Genomic DNA, 21,459 nt, shown 5'->3' with positions numbered 1-21,459 from the left:
TAAATTATTATTTTCTAACCAAATAAATGTCAACTACCCTATCTGTGACACAAGTTTCCACCAATAGAGTAACAATAAGGCAAAAGTTCTGGAAATGTCTCTGTTGAGAACTGTTCACCTAATCCCAGAATTACAGGAAATGGATTAAAAAAAACTTAAGCTTCTTCCCCGTAAAATATTTGTTTTAGATTATGCTGAGAGTAAAATTACCAGTTATTGAACTGTCCCTTTGTGTTCAGGCCAACTAATTTGTTGAACATAATTTTATATTGATCTTATATTAGTGAATTTAATTTTTCACATTTATTTTAATATTTTGTTGACCTTGAAAAATGTCTATCTCCTCCACAATGATTATATTTGTTCCATATATGGTAAAAAAAAAAAAGTTAATACCTTCCTCAAGGACTGGACAAAGTGAAGAGCTACAGTTCAGATTATACAGTTCTTTAACCGGTCTGTATGCTTTAATGGTTTTCTTAGTGAAAACTCAAGTATGTAAAAACTTCTAAACCAGGAACAATTTAAAGAATGTCAAGAAAAAAAGTAATTTCTGGAGGTACAAAACTCACTAAAAAACTCTCTGCCTTAAGAGAAATGATCCACTAGCATTAATGTTAAAGAAAAAAGGGGGTGCACCTTAAAAAAACTACACAAAACAAAGTGCCTCTAAGAGGATCTCTTGATAGTTCCTACCTGAATCAAAGAAATTGTTCAATATTCTTCTAATTTAAGATTACACTATTGATGTATTTAGAAAACAAAATCAGTAACAAAGAATGGGCAATCCTGACTTTCCAAAAAGCCAGGTATCAAAACCAACAAAATTATTTGCTTCCTTTCCTATGTGACCCTTAACCCACCACTTGCCTGCCTCATCTCTGGAGATTTTTAGTCCCTAGGTAAATATACTGACTGCTCTGCAGCTAAAACTGAAGCATGGAAGTTTTACAGTACAACCAACCTGATGGATGACTACTTTCATAATACTGTAGAGAAGTTTTACATGAACTGTGGAAGAAATGGTAGGTGGAAGAGAATGAGGCCAGCAGGGGTCCTGAAAGGGAAGCTCCCTATTTGTAAAAAAAAAAGAAGGGAAAAGTCAACAGAGTCACAGGAAAATCCTGGTACCCTAAATGCCACTTTTTCTTATTATTATTAAATAATCTTGAAAACATCAAGAAGGGGATCTGTAAGACTCCTTTCAGAAATGATAATAGGGGGAATTTTCAAAGTCATTTGCTTCCATTTGCTTCCTGTTCAGTGTCTGTTACAGCAAAACACAAATTTGAAAGGGGCAAAAACTAGAAAAAGGCATAATGAAAGAGGAGTATACCAGAAGCCATTAGTGGTCTGTTAAATTGCTAGAATTTAACTGTAATTCACGAAGCTATTGAGAAGATGCATATTTTGTTAAATATCGAAGAATCTGTCTGTAGACCACCCCCAAACACATATGTAATGTTTAATTAACTTATACAGTGAAATGCCACACATACTTGGGATTTCAAATCCTTTAAAAACATACACCTATACATTATGATTCCTCCCAAAATTATTCTTTAGATCTCTGCAGTAAGGCGCGCGCGCGCACACGCACATGCGCGAGCGCGCGCGTATACACACACACACACACACACACACACACACACACACACACACACACACACAACTTGATGTAAATCTAGCCCTTTTTGCTTAAATACCCTGAAGGAAAGAATGAAAGCCTCAGTATGCTCTCCTCTTCTTTAGACCCTAAAAGAAGACTCGAAAAGAGGCAAATGGAGTTCAGGATGGAAAAAGAAGGCAAAGGAATACAAGAGAATACAACCGGAGACCCTCTGAGGGACTCATTTAATTCTTAGAAAATGTCATCTCCATTCCTGCCCAAAGGCCAGGCACCACTGGCGCAATATCAACCCTATCCAAAGCGCCAAAGAGTTGCCAACTAATCTCCCAAGGTGTCCCCCAACCTCCTCACCTCATCAGCGCTCAGCTCCTCCATCGCTTTCCTCTTAATGGTGAAAGGCGTTAAGGAGAGATCTTCTGTTCTTTGAGACCAGGGCGGGAGGAGAGTGGAAGGTGTCTATCGGGCTGTCTGGTCCCCCGAATGGGGGAGGTTTCAGAACTGCATAGTCAGAGGTTAAAAAATAAGAACACGAGAGGCAGTGAAATGCCTTGGCGTCGGTCACTCCAATTGCCCCAGAGACTCCTACAGCTGCTTACGCCACGAGCAGCCTCCTTTGACCGCCACTGCTGCTGCTACAGGGTTACCGTAAGGCGCCACTTTTTACCCTCTGCTTCCCAGGTTACCCAGACTAGGGAGCTCGGTCTCCAGCTCTCCTCGTGCCCGGAGCCTACTGTGTCTTCGTGGTGGTGGCGCGGCAGCTGCGCCTCCTCCAGCAGATCGTGCTCTCCTTCCAACCCTTTCCCCCTGGCGGGAAGTGTTCAACTGCAGAGTGGGTGCCCCGAGGCAAGGCGACCCCAGAGCCGCCCAGGCAGAGCCCAGCACTGAGGAGAGAAGCTCCTCCCCTCCCAAAGCAGGCCGGCCACGCCCCGCCTCCACGCCGGAGCCTGGGCAAGGGGGAGGGGGAGGACCGAACTCGCGATGTTCTGGCTGGAAGAGTAAATCCTCCTACCCCTCCACCCCTACTCTTACCCCCTCGCCCCACCAAGTATTATTCATCAAAACAACAGGGCGGCCATCTTTGAAAGGGATCACGTGACCCCGTCAGACAGGCGGGGTTTCTGGCCCCAGGACGAGGCAGCCAATGGGCCGCGGGCGTCGCGCGGCCGATTTCCTCTCTCCTGAGTCTCCTCCCGCCTCCGCCCCACCCTCTCCCCGGCAGCCGCGCGGGGCGGGGGGAGGGGCGAGCGGGGCCGCCGGCGGACCGGCCGAGCGCGGGGGGCGGGGCGGAGAGTTGCCATGGCGACGGCACGGGGAGCGGTGCGCGGGCCCGGCCCAGGTAGGTTCCCGGGAGGGCCACGTGGGCGGGCGATGGCGGAGGCCGCGGGGCACGGGGCCTGCAGACAACGGAAAGATTGGCCAGAAGGGGACTCCCGCCCGCGACCCGGGCCCACAGCGCCTCCCTTGTTCCCAGGCTTTTCTCTTTAGCGGCTCACAAACGCCTCTCGACTGTCCACGATGCCGCCCAAACGAACTAAAAGAAACGGAAAACGTCTCCTTTCTGCGATGCGCGTTCTCTACCAGCCTGACCGCTCACATTCTGCAAAACCTTTCTACGTAGACTCTTCCTCCTCCGCAAGGAAAGCCCATTTGGAAGAAAACTTTAACACAAGCAGAACTTCATTTCATTTCACTTTGTTCTTTTAGAGAGATAATTTCTGATTTTTTTTTAAAGTGTGTTCCAAATTTGAAAGTATAAATGGGTTTGAGACCCAGAAAACTTTGAAGTGCATACACAAACACAAGGAAGACTTGTGGAGCCAAGGAAAAGAAACCATCGTCCTCACCTGGACGAGAATACAAAAAAAATTTTAATTGAAATGTGTGTGATCAAAACATCGTATTAGTTTTAACGTGTACAGCATAATGATTTGACATACGTATATATTGGGAAATGATTACCACAATATGTTAACACCCATCACCACACATACTTGTTTTTTTGTTTTTTGTTTTTCTTGGAATGAGCACTTTAAAGAGTTATTCGCTTAGCAACTTTAAAATATATGATACAGTATTGTTGACTATAGTCCCAATGCTGTACATGACACCCACAGGACTTCTTATAACTGAGTTTGTACCTTTTGACCACCTTCACCATTTTGCCCACGCACTATCCCCCTCTGGCAACCACAAATCTGTTCTCTGAAGAATGCAAATATTTTATAATATACAAGTCTAAACAGTGGTCAATGTTTAACAGTGTCATGAAATTCCAGATTTTGCCACCTACGAAGAATGTAATGTATGGGATGGTTTACTTAACCATAATATTACAGATTGCATTCCAGAATTAAAAGTCACAATTTTTTTTCCTGCTACTTACTTAAAATAGTAACCTGACAACCAGATATGTAAGGAATTTGTAAGTAAAATTAGACCACTGCTGACTTTACATATTATCTGCTCTCCAGGAAAGGAATTCTGTGTAAGCCAGAATTTAGACGCCTGTTGACATTGATATCAGTACATTTACTTCTTTTTTTAAACGTGGTCATTGCCGTGTAATGCGTATTCCATACAATTCACCCATTTAAAGTGTACGATGGTTGTAGAATATTCACAGTTATCAACCATCATCACTAATTCCAGAACATTTCATCACCCCAGAAAGAAACCCTGTACCTGTTAACAGTCACTCCCCATTCTCCCCTCCCCTCCCTCTGGGCAACCACTAATCTACTTTCTGTCTCTACCAGTGGAATCCTACTCTATGTGGCTTTTTGTGTCCAGCTGCTTTTTTTTTTTTTTTTTTTTTTTTTTGTCCAGCTGCTTTTGTTTAGCATATGTTTTCAAAGTTTATCCATGCTGCAGTATATATCAGTACTTCATTTCTTTAATGCCGAACAATATTCCATTGTATGGATATACCACATTTTGTTTATTCATTCATCAGCTAATGGACATTTGGGTTGTTTCCACTATTTGGTTATTATGAATAATGCTGCTATCAATATTTATGTGTAAGTTTTTGTGTGGACATTTGTTTTAATTTCTCTTGGATATATACCTAGGAGGAGAATTTCTGGGTTTTATGTTTAACTTTTCAAGCAACTGAAAAACTGTTTTCCAAAGTGCCACACCATTGTACATTCCACCAGCAACATATGAGGGTTCCAATTTCTCCAATCCTCACCAACACTTGTTAGTATCTCTTTTTTAGAATAGTCACACTAGTAGATGTGAAGTGGTATCTCATTGCAGTTTTGTGTTTTCATTCCTCTGAGGGCTAACAATATTGAGCATCTTTTCATGTATTTATTAGTTATTTGTATATCTTTGGACAAATATCTGTCCAAATCCTTTGTTCATTTTTTAATTGGTTATTTGTCTTTTTATTTTTGAGTTGTAAGAGTTCTTTATATACTCTGGATATTAGTCCCTTAACAAACATGTAATTTATAAATATCTTTCCCATTCTGTGGGTTGTCATTTCACTTTCTTGATCGTATCATTTGCAGCACAAATTTTTTTATTTTGATGTAGTCCAATTTCTTTCTTTTGTCATTTGTGCTTTTGATGTAATACATTCACTTTTATAAGGCATATTGAATCATTTATTATTTCTCTTAGTCAGTTTTTGCTGCTATAACAATACCATAGACTGAGTGGCTTATAAGCAATAGAAATTTATTTCTTAGTTCTGGAGACTCAAAGTCAGAGGTCAGGGTGCCAGCATGATCAAATCTGGTGAACTCCCTCTTCCAGGTGGCTTGTACTAGCTTCTGCTGGTATCCTCACATGACTGTGAACGGAGAGCAAGCAAACTCTCTAGAAACTCTCATAAGGGCACTGATCTCATTTGAGTGCCTCACCCTTATGACCTCATCTATTCCTAATTATCTCTGCAAAGTAATGCCATCACATGGGGAGGGTGTCAACACATGAATTTGCAGGAGACACAAACATTCCATCTGTAACAATATTCAAATATTATAGGAAATATCCTTCCCATTTTGTGGCTGGAGAAAGTGAAACTATGAATATTAAATGGCCTGCCCCAAGTCAAATGGGAAAATGATTAGAAGTCTTGCTTCCCCTGAATTCTTTCCCTATCACACAAATATCTCTGTCTATACATCACAGGAATACAATATCTAGAACAAAATGGGTATTCGAAAAATGTAAGATAAAGTACTGATTGTATGCTTGTTTGCTGAGTAGTGATATTGTGAAAATGCCACAGTATTTTATTCACCATAGATTCCATGTCCAATCTAGCTTTAACCTTTTATGATTTATGACATTTGGATTTTCTGACATAGAATTCACTTTTAAAGCTGTCTCACTATTTTAAGACTAAGAAATACAGGGATTTTTTTTACCATTTGCGTGACAACTCCACTCCCTTTCTTTTTCTTCAACTCCAAAGTACTCTTTCTGCAAATATAATGAATTTTGTAAAATCACAACAATTAAAAGTGAACTCTCTTTAGCCATGTACTGTATTTCCCATGGTCTTTTACAGGATGAATCCCTCTAATATGTTTTTTAGTGCCTTTTACAGTTGTGTTTTAAACTGCCCAAGTGCTGGAGTACCTACCACTTCCCTTAGGGGAAGCTTTCCCACAAAATCGTAAATAAGAGTATCTCAGAGGTGTTCATGATACTTAGCTCATTGTTTTGCTCAGTTTCTTCCATCTTCCATCTTCTAAAGGGGGCATTATATTACCCCCTTTAGATCATGCAAAATAATCTGTCTGCCTCATTTGGGAACTACCAAGCATCAAGGCCCAAGACAAATTAGTTCTCAGAATTACCTAGAAGTTAGCAAAAGTACTTTTTATTACTAGTAACAGATAAAGGAGGAGAACAAACTGAAACGTGACTGAAAATAAAAGTATACTTTGGGCAGATTTTGTTATTTTATAAGGGGAAAGGAGTTTTTGTGGGGTTTTTTTCACTTGAAAGTAAAAATAGGGACTTCCCTGGTGGCGCAGTGGTTAAGAATCCGCCTGCCAATGCAGGGGACACGGGTTCAAGCCCTGGCCCGGGAAGATCCCACATGCCACAGAGCAACTAAGCCCGTATGCCACAACTACTGAGCCTGCGCTCTAGAGCCCACGAGCCACAACTGCTGAGCCCGCATGCCACAACTACTGAAGCCCGCATGCCTAGAGCCCATGCTCCGCAACAGGAGAAGCCACTGCAATGAGAAGCCCATGAACCGCAATGAAGGGTAGCCCCCGCTCTCAGCAACTAGAGAAAGCCCCCGCGCAGCAATGAAGACCCAACACAGCCAAGAATAAATAAATAAAATAGTCTTTAGAAAAAGTAAAAAATAGCCTCCTAGTCAATTAAAAGGCATTTGTGAAGGTAAATTCTAGAACTTATAATCTTTTAGGATAGCTTTTATTCAAGTGCCAGGATATAGAGAGTTCACTGGACCAAAATTTGTCTTCCTGATGATCTACAAAGCTACCTACATCTATAAGTACAGTATATTCTGTTTTCTCTTCTGCCATCAGAGGTCAGCCCCTGCACCTGGACCCTGGATTCCTTCCCCTCCCACCTTCTTAAGGACTTTGGTCCAGAATTTATCCTTTTTCTTTTGCATCATCATTTTCTTTCTCCCCACTGGACACATTTCTGCTCTAGGAACGCTAACTTTAAAAACCCCTACCTTGACCTTACATCTCCTTTGGGCTATGCCTCCTTTACTTGCTTCCCTTCACAGCAAAACATCTCAAAAGACATTTTGCATATTATTTCCGCTACTTCCCTTATTCCTCAGTCCAGTCTATCCTCTGTCTGTGCCATTCTGAGAAAATTCTCTTGTTGAGATCGCCAATGATCTCCATCTAGCCAAGACCAGTTCCATTTTTTGTATCCAGTATTTATCAGCCTTCTCAGCAGCATTCAGTACAGTTGAGCACTTTTGAAACACGTTCCCCTATATTGCCTTTCATTGAGGCCACACTCCCTTGGGTTTCCTCTTGCCTCACTGGAAGCTCTTCCTCAGGTTCATTTGCTGCCTCCTTCACCCAAGTTTTTTTTTTTTTCTTTTTTTTTTTTCACCCAAGTTTTAAATATTGTAGAGCTGCAGGCTCAGTGCTGAGTCCTCTTCTCTCTGCCAACATGATAAGTGCTATAGATTAAAGTAAGTCCAAGAAGGAGAGTAATGCTGGAGATTGGTGTTTCCGTTTTAAAGAGGGTGGTCATACAAATGAATCTGTATACAAAACAGAAACTGAGTCACAGGTGTAGAAAACAAACTTATGGTTACCAAGGAGGAAAGGAGTGGGGGGGGATAAATTGGGAGATTGGGATTGACATATACACACTACTATATATAAAAAATAACTAATAAGAACCTACTGTATAGCACAGGGAAATTTATTCAGTGCTCTGTAATGACCTATACGGGAATGGAGTCTAGAAGAGAGTGGGTATATGTATATGTATGGCTGATTCACTTTGCTGTACCACAGAAGTTAACACAACATTGTAAATCAACTATACTCCAATAAAAAAATTAACTAAAAAAATAAATAAAGGGGACTTTCCTGGTGGCATAGTGGTTAAGAATCCGCCTGCCAATGCAGGGGACACGGGTTCGAGCCCTGGGCCGGGAAGATCCCACATGCCGCAGAGCAACTAAGCCTGCACGCCACAACTACTGAGCCTGCGCTCTAGAGCCCGTGAGCCACAAGTACTGAGGCCGCGTGCTGCAAATACTGAAGCCCGGGTGCCTAGAGTCCGTGCTCCGCAGCAAGAGAAGCCACCACAATGAGATGCCTGTGTACCGCAATGAAGAGTAGCCCCCACTCGCCCCAACCAGAGGAAGCCCCCACGCAGCAACAAAGACCCAGTGCAGCCAAAAATAAATTAATTAATTTAAATTCAAATAAATAAGTAAAAGGAACTTCTCTGGTGGTCCAGTGGCTAAGACTCCATGCTCCCAATGCAGGGGGCCCAGGTTCAATCCCTGGTCAGAGAACTAAATCCCACATGCCTCAAAGAGTTCGTGTGCCACAACTGAAGATCCCGTGTGCTGCAACTAAGACCTGGTACAGCCAAATATATATATATATATATATATATATATATACACACACACACACACACACACATATATATACATATATATATAGAGAGAGAGAGAGAGAGAGAGAGAGAGAGGGAGAGAGAGAGTGGTCAGAGAAGACCTAACTCAGCAAGTAGCATTTGAAGAAAGACCTGAAGGGACAGAGGAAGTGAGCCAGGTGGATATCAGTGGGAGAGCATATGAGGAGCAGAGGGAATAGAAGGCCCTGAGTCAGGAATAGGCCTGGCAGGTGGCCAGTGTGGCTGAAGCAGGATGAATGTTAGGGAAAGTAGAAAGTAATGTCTGTGGCTTTCTACCCTAAGATGGGAGCTGTTGGAGCATTCTGAACAGAGGAGTGATCTAATCTCTCCGAGGTTTTAAAAGGATCACTCTCTCGATGCTACATTGAAGACAGACAGTAGGGAATAAGAGTAGAAGCGCAGAGACCAGTCAGGTTCTCACCTCTTGGCTCAGCGATCCAGGTGAGAGGTGCTGAGGGCTCGACAAGATAGCAGCAAGCAAGGTAGGGAGAAGTGATGGGCTTCTGGTTATATTTTGAAGAAATAGGAAACAGAATTGGCGAGTGGAGGGTGAGAATGAAAAGAATGAGAGAAGTCAAGGATGACTCCAAGTGTTGGTAGAAAGAGAAGTTGTGATTCATTGAGATGGGGAGGACTATGGGTGGAGCAGACTCTGAGGGGAAGATAAGGAGCTCAGTTTGGTGCATGGTAAGTCTAAGATATCTACTAGACTTTGAAGTAAAGATGCCAAGTAGATGGCTGCACATATAGTGCTGGAGTTTAGGAGAGAGGTCCAGACTAGAGACATCAGTTGAGCAACTTTGGTGCATGGGTGAAAATTTGAAGTCATGAGATGGGATGAGTGATTAGACGAAGCAAGGAGGAGGAAAGGAATCAGCAAGGGAGACTGACAATGGCTGGCCTGCAGGTGGAGGAAAACCAGGAGACGGTGGTGTCTCTGACCAAAGTCAAGTGAACAAAGTGTTGAAAGAAAGAGGTAATGATCAGCTGTTTCAAATGCTGTCAACAGATGACTTAAGATGAAGACGGAGATTGTCCATTGAATTTAGCAACAAGCAGCTCTTCGGTGACCTTCAGAACAGTTTTGGTGGATTGATGGGGCAGGAAACTGATCTAGGTATGTATAAGAAAGAATAAAGGAATAGACAACTCTCTCAAGCCGTTTTATGGCAAAAAAGAGCAAAGAAATGGGACAGTAGTTGGAGGGAGAAGTGGGTAAAACTGTTTTGTTTTTCATATTGGGAGAAATAATAGTATATCTTGTATGTTAATGGAAATTATCAGTTGAGAGGGAAATTTTTGAATATTTAGGGAAAAGTAGATTCTGTATACTATTGATGTCTTCTTTAAATCCTTTACCTTCTAAGAAGTATATTCTTTTTCTTTTTTTTTTTTTTTTTTTTGCAGTACGCGGGCCTCTCACTGCTGTGGCCTCCCCCGTTGCGGAGCACAGGCTCCGGACGCGCAGGCTCAGCGGCCACGGCTCATGGGCCCAGCCGCTCCACGGCATGTGGGATCTTCCCGGACCGGGGCACGAACCCGTGTCCCCTGCATCGGCAGGCGGACTCTCAACCACTGCGCCACCAGGGAAGCCCTAAGAAGTATATTCTTATCTTATAAATTGGAAAAGTGTATTTCCTCTTGAAAGGAAAATAATAGCAAGATTTTTTCTTACATAAATCTTGTTTGCTATTGCTGTTAGCAATTTTCTAGATTTTTAACCTTCTTCTTGCCTAAAATGATACAGCACGCCTGCCAAAGAATGCCTACTGCTTTATGAGGCCATGTTAATCATTAGATGTTGTTTCTGGCTAGAATCACAGGTAATGTCTGTGACTGACTTAATGTCTCTAAAAGTTAACTATCTGAAATTTATGTATTCTGACTCTTACTTGGGCTTAGGATTCAGAATTCTGCTTGCTTGGAGTAGAATTTGATTTTTATAGGATTACATTGTTATGCCTAATGTCTGGGGTTGCTTGATACACTCAGCAGATGTGGTCACCAAATCCAGGAAAGAAAACCAGTACTGCTGACTCACTCTGTCATCTGTTCGTGCATTTGGTAACCACTTATTGAAAGCCTATGATGGGGGAGTTTCCTGGTGGCCTAGTGGTTAGGATTACGGGCTTTCAATGCTGTGGCCCAGGTTCAATCTCTGGTGAGGGAACTGAGATCCCACAAGCACACACAAAAAAAAAAGTAGGAAAAAGAAAAAAAAAAAGCCTATCGTGGGCAAAGCAGTATACAAGCTACAAAGACAAACTGGTGAATAAGACATGCTAAGTATTCTCCTACCCATAAGATGCCTTACAGTCAAGGAGAGACATAAAACAGACACACAACTTTCCTGGGCATATATCTGGAGAAAACTCTAATTCAAAAAGATACATGTAGCCCAATGTTCCTTGCAGCACTATTTACAATAGCCAAGACATGGAAGCAACCTAAATGTCCATCAATAGATGAGTGGCTAAAGAAGATGTGGTACATATATATACAATGGAATATTACTCAGCCATAAAAAAAGAATGAAATAATGCCATTTGCAGCAACATGGATGGACCTAGAGATTATCATACTAAGTGAAGTAAGTCAGACAGAGAAAGAAAAATATCATCTGATATTGCTTATATGTGGAATCTAAAAACAAAAATTTATTGTACAAATGAACTTATTTACAAAACAGAAATGGACCCACAGACATAGAAAACAAATTTATGGTTACCAAAGAGGAAAGGCAGGAGGGATGAATTAGGAGGTTGGGATTAACACCTACACTATTTCATACTATATATGAAATATATATATACATATATAGTATGAAATATATATATTTCATACTATATATGAAATAGATAACCAACAAGGACTTATTCATAGCATGGGGAACTATACCCAATATTATACTCAATATTTTGTAATAACCTATAAGGGAGAAGAATATGAAGAAGAATATATATATAGCTGAATCACTGTGCTGTACACCTGAAACTAACACAACATTGTAAATCAACTATACTTCAATAAAATAAAAAAAATTAAAAACAAACCCCAAAACACGTATACAACTATGATACATTGTAAAAAGTGTAAAGTGCCGTAAAAGAAATTCCAAGTGGGAATTCCCTCGAAGTCCAGTGGTTAGGATTCTGCAGTTTCAGTGCGGAGGGCCTGTGTTTTGTCCCTGGTTGGGGAACTAAGATCCTACAAGCCATGCAGCACAGCCAAAAAAAAGAAATTCCAGGAAAGCACAGAGGAACTCAAAGGATAAAGAGATTATTACTTGTTTGGAGGACATTGCTCTGACTCACTGAAGCAGGCAGGTATTCTGAGAGAAATCTACTCAACAGCCTTCCTTCCAATGATCTCAACTAATGTCAGTATTACCCCGCATTTTAAAACATGATAATTCATTTTTATAATCCCCTGAAAAGCAGGAACATCTTGACCCCACTTTCATTTTATAGCCAAATGAACTGACTCCATCTCTTTTTGTTAAAAAAATTCTATGAATGTTATATGTACTTAAAACGTAATATTAGAAGAGTTTCCTTTAATTTTTAAAACCTAATGAACAGTTACATTTGAATAAAAATAAGATTTATTACGTTTTTAATCAGATGAATACTCACAAACTCATCTTCTATATTTCCTCATTAAGTGAAAAGTATTATCAGGAGAAAACTACCTACCTCTTGGCTATATTTTCATCATAAGTCTCCTACATTCCTTCTCTCTCTCTCCTCTTAGAAAAAAATTGATAAATGTGTCAGTGAGCATAAGAAAGGAACATAATGGAAGACACCACCTCACACGGGAGTAAGTCAGTCACACCAGATTCAAGGGGTTCAGAAAAAGATTTTTTAAATTTTTGTTTAAAAAAGGGAGTTGGGAGACTTCCCTGTGGTGCAGTGGTTAAGAATCTGCCTGCCAATGCAGGGCACATGGGCTCGATCCCTGGTCCATGAAGATCCACATGCCGCGAAGCAACTAAGCCCGTGTGCCACAACTACTGAGCCTGTGCTCTAGAGCCCACGTGCCACAACTACTGAAGCCTGGGTGCCTACAGCCCGTGCTCCGCAGCAAGAGAAACCACTGCAATGAGAAGCCTGCACACAACAACGAAGAGTAGCCCCCGCTTGCCGCAACTAGAGAAAGCCCGCGTGCAGCAACGAAGACCCAACGCAGCCCAAAATAATAATAAATAAATTTTAAAAAATAAAAGAAATTAAAAATAAATAAAAATAAACATGACATACAGAGTGGAAGTCCTGGATTGATGGATTTCATTTATTTATTTGGCCATATTTGCATTCCTCACCATGTTTCTGTATTGAGAACATATGTGTCGTTTTATCATTTTCAATATCTGGGTAAGTAATATAAACTGAGGAAAATGGGAATTCCCTGGGAGTCCAGTGGTTAGGACTCAGTGCTTTCACTGCAGTGGCCAGGGTTCAATCCCTGGTCTGGGAACTAAGATTCCACAAGCTGCGCAGCGTGGACTAAATAAATAAATAAACTGAAGCAAAGAGTCCAGGAGAAATTGGCTCCGTCCATAAATGGAATTTATCGATTTACATAACTGCAAAGTCCAGAGCAGATTTTCAGGTCAGGTTTGTTCCAGAGACTCGACAGTGGACCCAAGGTTCTTGATTCTCTCTGTTTTCTGCAGTAGCTGCCTGCTCCTCTGGAGGGCTTCCTTCACCGTGTGCTGGTGGCCCCCAGGGTGGGTTATACTTCCTCATCCAAGCCTTGTAAGGAAGAGATTGTCTTTTCCCATCCTTCCCAGCTAGAATCCTGAAACCCGCTCACATTAGACCACTTGGACAACATGTAACCAAAACAAACAAACAAGCACTAATTGATTTAGTCTGGGTCACATGTTTCACTTCTAGAGCTGGGGTGGAGTTAACTTCAGCAGAACCAAATTGAATCTCCCTGAGCAAAATAAAAATCCCATTATCCGGGCTTCCCTGGTGGCGCAGTGGTTGAGAGTCCGCCTGCCGATGCAGGGGACACAGGTTTGTGCCCCGGTCCGGGAAGTTCTCACATGCCGCGGAGCGGCTGGGCCCGTGAGCCATGGCCGCTGAGCCTGCGCGTCCGGAGCCTGTGCTCCGCAACGGGAGAGGCCACAACAGTGAGAGGCCTGCGTACCGCAAAAAAAAAAAAAAAATCCCATTATCCACCCCACTAGTTAGAAAGCTAAATGACAGGGACTTCCCCAGCGGTCCAGTGGTTAACAATCGGCAATGCAGGGGCGTGGGATCGATCCCTGGTAGGGGAACTAAGATCCCACATGTGTGGTGTGGCCAAAAAAAAAAAAAAAAAAAAAGTGACTAAGTAAATAGTCTTAAGTTGCTATTTTAGATAATACCAGTACCAGGGATGGATCTAGGTTTTGTAGTATCTAAAACATAAACAATTTCGGAGGTCTTCTTTAAGAAAAAGAATACAAAATGAGTCTCAAATGTGAATTTCAAGAATCAGAAAAATAAGTTTGATTAACCGCCCTTAAATAAATTTTATCTGCAACATACTCATTGTCTCTTCATATGATAATTTCATAATATAATTTTTTAGAGAGATTTTAAAAAGTAAACTAATCTTTCCTCTATCGTGGTTGACCTAAATCTACTTTTTGTTACTGATAGCTTAGGAAAGTTTCTTTTAGCTTCACAACTCATTATAGTAAGGATATTACATTATTGGTAAGGATAGGTAAATTTTAGGACTGTTTTTAAACTTGGGGCTGTTTCTTTTTCTTTGGTCTGTGGGATCTTATTTCCCTGATCAGAGATCAAACCCACGCCCCCGGCAGTGGAAGCCCAGAGTCTTAACCACTGGACTGCCAGGGAAGTCCCTTGGGGCTATTTTTATGAAATTTCAGACATGAACTGGGATATTTCAGAGCGTCATACGTTTTCTTTTTTTTTTTTTTTTTTTCGCTGTGGCCTCCCCCGTTGCGGAGCACAGGCTCCGGACGCGCAGGCTCAGCAGCCATGGCTCACGGGCCCAGCCACTCCGCGGCATGTGGGATCTTCCCGGACCGGGGCACGAACCCGTGTCCCCTGCATCGGCAGGCGGACTCTCAACCACTGCGCCACCAGGGAAGCCCTGAGCATCATAAATTTTCTTATGCTGTGATTAACAGTAACACTCTGAATTGAGGACTCACAATCACCAGTTTGCTTTTGCCTTCATCATGGTGTCTTATGTTTCATATTAACTCCATCAGTGTCAGTATTTTATGTAAACTAGCCAGAAATTTAAATCTTTTGACTCACCCCCTTTCTTTTTTTAACATTTATTTTATTCAAGTATAGTTCATTTACAATGTTGTGTTAATTTCTGCTGTACAGCAAAGTGATTCAGTTATAAATATATACATTCTTTTTCATATTTTTTTTCCATTATGGTTTATCACAGGATATTGCATATAGTTTCCCATGCTATATAGTAGAACCTTGTTCTTTATCCATTCTATATATAATAGTTTACAATCTGCTAATCCCAAACTCCCAATCCATCCCTCCTCCACACCCTTCCCTCAGGGCAACCACAAATCCTTTCTATGTCTGGAGTCACTCCCTTTCTTTTTTTTAAATTAATTAATTAAATTTTGGCTTCCTTGCTGAGAGCAAGTGGGCTTTCTCCAGTTGTGGCAAGCGGGGGCTACTCTTCGTTGCGGTGTGCAGGCTTCTAATTGCAGTGGCTTCTCTTTGTTGCAGAGCACAGACCTTAGGCGCGTGCGCACGCGCATGGGCTTAAGTAGTTGTGGTGTGTGGGCTCAGTAGTTGTGCCTCCCGGGCTCTAGAGCGCAGGCTCAGTAGTTGTGGTGCATGGGCTTAGTTGCTCCGCGGCATGTGGGATCTTCCCAGACCAGGACTCACACCCACGTCCCCTGCATTGGCAGGCGGATTCTTAACCACTGCGCTACCAGGGAAGTCCCTCCCTTGCTTAATTGGGTTATCAAACAATTCAAGAAACTATTCATTACACCTATGTAAAATTTATCCTTATAATGAACTATTGCTTTGGGTATGACCTTTAAAAAAATTTTTTTTGTTACAATTCACTGCTTAATGTTAGAATCATGTATATGGAATTTATCATTGACTTTTTATGACTTTTGTTTCATATTTTCAGGACCTAGTACCACTTGGTGAACCTCTCCAAATGTCTGCTGACTTGAATCCAATCTAAGCAATTGTGATAAAATGCGTCTAATAGTTAACTATAGTAAATCACCATGAAGATGGCCTCTTGCATTTTAAAATGACAGAGGGATACTTTGCATATCATATTTTCTCACTTGTTTTACGGAACCATGCCAAAATGTCTTTCCAAACTGCAATTAAAGCAGTGAGGCATAATTAAAAATATATATTTGGTCTTTGTCTTTGATTCCTGGCACAGAGGTCCAAAAACTCTTGGAGTTTCCTGAGTGATAGGAGTGTCTCTTTGTCATTCATAAGGGGCAACTGCAGATCACGCTTGAGTTTGTCCTAATGAGACAGCTTAGGGTGTTCCCCGCCTCCAAATAGCCTCAGAATGGGGACTGGTCACCAGAAAGACCAAGCACTTTATTAGAGGGTGGGAACCCTCTGTCCAGACTACCAGCCTCCGGGAGAAGAACGGGGACTGGAGATTGAGTTCTATAAAAACCTTTGAACAATGAGGCTCAGGAGAGCTTCCAAATTGGTGAACACATCGAGATGTTGGGAGGGTGGAGGACCCAGAGAGGACATGGAAACTCCATGTCCCCCTACCCTTGCCTTATGCAGCTCTTCCTTTCGCTGTCCCTGAATTGTATCCTTTATGATAAACCAGTAACGGGAAGTAAAGCTCTGTGAGTCATTCCAACAAGTTATTGAACTTGAGGGAACTGTCATGGGAACGCAGAAGGCCACTTACTGTACAACTCGATTTATATAAAAAAATCCAGAATAGGCCATTCCATAGGGATAGAAAGTAGATTAATGGTTTCCAGGGGCTGTGGGGAAAGGGTTGACTGCTAATGGGTAAGGGGTTTCCATCTGAGGTAATAAAAAAGTTCCAGAATTAGACAGTGGCGATGGCTATACAACACTGTGACTGTACTTACTGTCATTGAATTGTACATTTTAAAATAGTTCAAGTGGTAAACTTTGTTATGTGTAAATTACCACAATTTTTAAAAATGCACCCATTAGGATGGCTATTATCAAAAAGCCAGAAAACACATGTTGGTAAGAATGTGGAGAAATTGGAACCCTTGTGCAATTTGGTGAAATGGCCCAGTTGCTGTGGTACACAGTTGGCCGTTCCTCAAAACGTTAAACACAGGATTACCACGTGACCCAGAAATTCCACTTGTGTATATACTCAAAAGAGTTGAAAGCAGGGACTCGAATGGATATTTGTACACCTGTGTCCACAGCAGCATTATTCACAATGGCCAAAAGGTGGAAGCAACTCAAATGTCCATTGCCAGATGAATGGATACACAAAATGTGGTCTATCCACACAATACAATGGAGTATTAGCCTTTAAAGGGAAGAAAACTCTAACACAGGCTACGGCATGGATGAACCTTGAAGACGTATGCTGCGTAAAATCTGCCACACTCAAAAGGACAAATATACGATTCCACACAGGTGAATAGTCAAATTCATAGAAACAGAAGGTAGAATAGAGGTTGCCACCGGCTGGGAGGAAGTGGAATGGAGAGTTGTTTCGTGGGGACGGAGTTTCAGTTTGGGAAAATGAAAAAATTCTGGAGATGCATGGCGGTGACGGCTGCACAACAATGTGACTGTGCTTAAGGCCACTGAACTGCACTCTTAAAAATGGTTAAAATGGTAAATTTTATGTTATGTATAGTTTACCATAATTTTTTAAAAACACTAAAAACTAAAAAAAAGAAAGAAAAGAAAAGAAAAAGAAAAGAAAAGAGAAAGAGCAAGGCCCTCTTTCCTTCCGCAGAGGGCCCTGCGAGAAGAGGATGCAAGGCTCGTCCAGAAGGGGGCGCGTCGGGTCCCCGTGCTCCTCCGCAGTATCCGGGGCTACCCAAGACGGGTCACTCCACCCCAACTTCCCTTAACTTCAAATCTGGGTCAGGGTGTGGCGGGGGGCGGCGGTGACGCGGGGGTGGGGTTCCCCTCTTTCCCGGCTGTCCGGCCCCTTCCCCGTGTTTGGGTGGCGCAGACGGTGCCCCTCTGAAGCGCGCGTCACTCCCTGGAAAGCTCCTGTCTTTCCAGAAGGCTTCCTCTGCTTCCTAGGCTGGCAGAGCTCGCGTTCGGAGGAATCCCCTATTTTATTCTATTTCATCTATTTCACTGTTGCTCTCACAGGATGGCCAGCAATAACTTTGGGGAACAAACAGCCTCAGCGCGTCACCCTCCCACACATCAGGCTCCTGCAGCGCGCGCAGCGCGCTCCGCGTGGACACGGCTACCCGCCCCTTCCTCCCAGGGACGCGTAGCAGCTGCTCCCAGAGCCGCCCAGAAAAATCCGCATAGCCCTCCCCCGGTGGACGTCTCCTGATTGAAACAAAAACTCCGTCGTGGAGGATTCTGAACTCTTCACAACTGGAGCCAAAATAGCACCATAGGCAACTGTATACCAGTCTTTTCCTTGGAGAATGGGAAGAATTTTAATTTCTAACGCTTAAAACTTTTAATAAAATGCCTGAAGAAACAGACATCTGCAGGGGTAATGGGATGAAGGGTCAAACTAAAACCACTCCTATCTTGATTTGGTAGGTTGCCTAAGTGGGGAATGTTTTTTAAAAAGAAATGTTTCCTAGACATAAGGTGAGAGGAAGGAGGAGAAAACAAGGAGAAACGCAGAGAACTAGGGGCTTCCCCGGTGGTGTAGTGGTTAAGAATCCGCCTGCCAATGCAGGGGACACGGGTTGGAGCCCTGGTCTGGGAAGATCCCACATGCTGTGGAGCAACTAAGGCCGCGTGCCACAACTACTGAGCCCGCGTGCCACAACTACTGAAGCCCATGCACCCAGAGCCTGGGCTCCGAAACAAGAGAAGCCACCGCGATGAGAAGCCCGAGCACTGCAAGGAAGAGTAGCCCCCGCTCACTGCAACTAGAGAAGCCCTGTGGGCGGCAACAAAGATCCAATGCAGACAAAGAAAATTAGAAAAAAAAGGCAGAGAACTACTGCTTATTACTTATAAGTTATATAAGGGAGGAATGGAGGAGAGCCAGCCATTCTGGAGCTGGTGCACTTGCAGGTGGAGGTAGACAGATTCACGGCTTTGCTAAGAGTGATGCTCTTCTCCTGTGACCTGAGAGTCTCATAACTTGGTTTGAAGAACTGAATAGATACATAAATAAATAAATGCTCTATACCCTGAACTGAAGTGGATAGATCCAGGTACTGCTGAGCAGCGGTCTAGCAGATAAGATTGCTCAAAGTCCCCTGGCTCTGTGAAAGGCCAACCTCATCTCCTCCCACTCTCAGCCCTGCTCCAGCTGCCTCCTGGCTGCACCTCCAGAACGTCAGACATCCTTTAACTTCAGGCCCTTTGCACTGGTCCTCTTGCCCCCCAGCTCTCCACAAAGCTTATTTCCTTGTTTTATGACTATGACTAAATATCACACTTTCCTGAGATTTTTCTTAACCATCTTGCTTAAAAGGGCACCAGCAACATCCTGTTTTCTCTATTCCCCTTCCCTATATATATATTTTTTTGATAGCACTTACCACTGTATGTTTAACATATATATTACCTATCTCCTCCCTTTGGTTCACGAAGGGAACAATTTTTCACTTTTTTCACTGCTAAATTCCAGGAATTAGCATGGTCCTAGGGAAAGCAGGTCCTTCATGTTTGTTTTCTTTTTTGTTTTGTTTTGTTTTTTGGCTTCACTGCACCGCCTGTGGGATCTTACTTCCCAGACCAGGGACTGAACCCAGGGCCACGGCAGTGAAAGTGCCGAGTCCTAACCCACTGGACCGCCAGAGAAGTCTCCCCATATTTGGATAAATTAATAAATGCCGATAAAACTTTGCCCTCCCACTGGAGCCTATTGTTTCAAATTGCCCCAAAGCAATGCTGTTATGTTAGGAGATTTCTAAAAAGGGGTGGTCTCACAGCCCACAGCCTCCAATTTGGGTTACTCACTACATAATTCTCAAATCTGACTGGGTCTGCAACCTCAGCCAATCCACCTACTGCCTGATTCTATCCTGAAACAATCTTGTGTTCTTTCTTTTTGGTGGGATCACAATATCTAATTGGATCAACAACTGTCTTCTGACTTCATTTGACTCCAAAGTCACCACTTTTCAGGTCAAACTAATAACTTGGTTTCTGTTATTTATGTCGACTGAAAAAAAAAAAGCACAGCCTAAAAGCTGAGAATTATGTTTTATTCAGCAGACTTACTGAGGACTTAAGCCCAGGAGCCAGCCTCTCAGATAGCTCCAAAGACGTAAGGGAGGAGCCGGAATATATGAGTTTTTGCAACAAAAACCAGGTAGTCAGAACATCAAAAGATTACTGTTACAGAAAAAAAACAGGGTCTTCCCTGACGGTCCAGTGGTAAAGAATCTGCCTTCCAATGCAGGGGACGCAGGTTCGAGCCCTGGTCCGGGAAGATCTCACATGCCGCAGGGCAACTAAGCCCGTGCGCTGCAACTACTCAGCCTGCATGCCTCAAACTACAGAGCCCACACACTCCAGAGCCGGTGCACCACAACTAGAGAGAAGCCTGCGTGCCACAAAGAAGAGCTCGAGTGCTGCAACTAAGACCCAATGCAGTCAAAAAATAAATAAAAATAGGGCTTCCCTGGTGGCGCAGTGGTTGAGAGTCCGCCTGCCGATGCAGGGGACACGGGTTTGTGACCCGGTCCGGGAGGATCCCACGTGCCGCGGAGCGGCTGGGCCCGTGAGCCATGGCTGCTGAGCCTGCGCGTCCGGAGCCTGTGCTCCGCAACGGGAGAGGCCACAACAGTGAGAGGCCTGCATACCGCAAAAAAAAAAAAAAAAAAAAAAAAAAAAAAAAAAAATATATATATATATATATATATAAAAGAAATTTAAAAATAAATAAAAATAAATAAAATAAATAAATACGAAAAACAAAACAGACATCTCAAGTTAATGAATTTAGCACTTTTCTATGTATGGGAAGATGCAAGAGTCTGGGCCCATTGAAATAATTCCTTTGATATGCACCTTAGCTATCTAAGGCCAGTATCCTATTTTTCTCCATCCTGGGTCCCCCGAGGGTGCAAAGTTGGAGGCTGCCGCAGTGGCTGGTGGCTTGATGGCTGCAGCATTCTTGGTTTACAGATATGGCAGGCCACATTTTTTGTCCACACTTAAAACAAGAGCTATATCTGATACTCACACTTTAACTTCCTATAGATTTCTGACATCACCAGCAGACGGTAAGCTCCTACAGGCACAGACCCTCCTCTGTTGTCCACGGAATCCCTAAAGCCCAGCTTAGAGCCTAGCGCGTGGTGAGTACTCGGCGGCCATGAGTCCTTCCCTGACTTGCCTTATCACCTGGCATAGACTCTATGGTCCGTAAATTCCATCCATCTCGCCAAGTTGGTCCCCTCCAAGACTCCCTGAAACTACCACCACATCCCTTCTGCTCCTCACTGTCTGCACCCCTTCGCCTCTGCTGGTTCCAAAACCCTTCGCATGCTGCTTCAGTACCAGTTGTGCTGCTAAACCACCCTCAGC

At 42.9% G+C, this 21,459-nt stretch overlaps 1 protein-coding gene across 4 annotated transcripts in view; it reads right to left on the bottom strand.

The window, feature by feature from the left end:
• The window catches only part of UBE4B (ubiquitination factor E4B), a 111,215-nt gene extending 108,506 nt beyond the window's left edge, over window positions 1-2,709 (bottom strand). For 2 of the 4 annotated variants that reach the window (XM_079946268.1, XM_079946265.1), the window contains exon 1: window positions 1,982-2,651. In XM_079946268.1, the coding sequence (XP_079802394.1) occupies window positions 1,982-2,005 (24 nt within the window). In that variant the 5' untranslated portion in view covers window positions 2,006-2,651. The other 2 variants (XM_079946267.1, XM_079946266.1) reach the window with 2 other exon arrangements.
• Between the last annotated feature and the right edge of the window lie 18,750 nt (window positions 2,710-21,459).

Source organism: Stenella coeruleoalba (assembly GCF_951394435.1).
Source record: "Stenella coeruleoalba genome assembly, chromosome: 1".
Classification (NCBI taxonomy): Eukaryota; Metazoa; Chordata; class Mammalia; order Artiodactyla; family Delphinidae; genus Stenella; species Stenella coeruleoalba.
The sequence above is the reverse complement of the archived record's forward strand: the minus strand, read 5'-3'. Positions and strand labels throughout refer to the sequence as shown.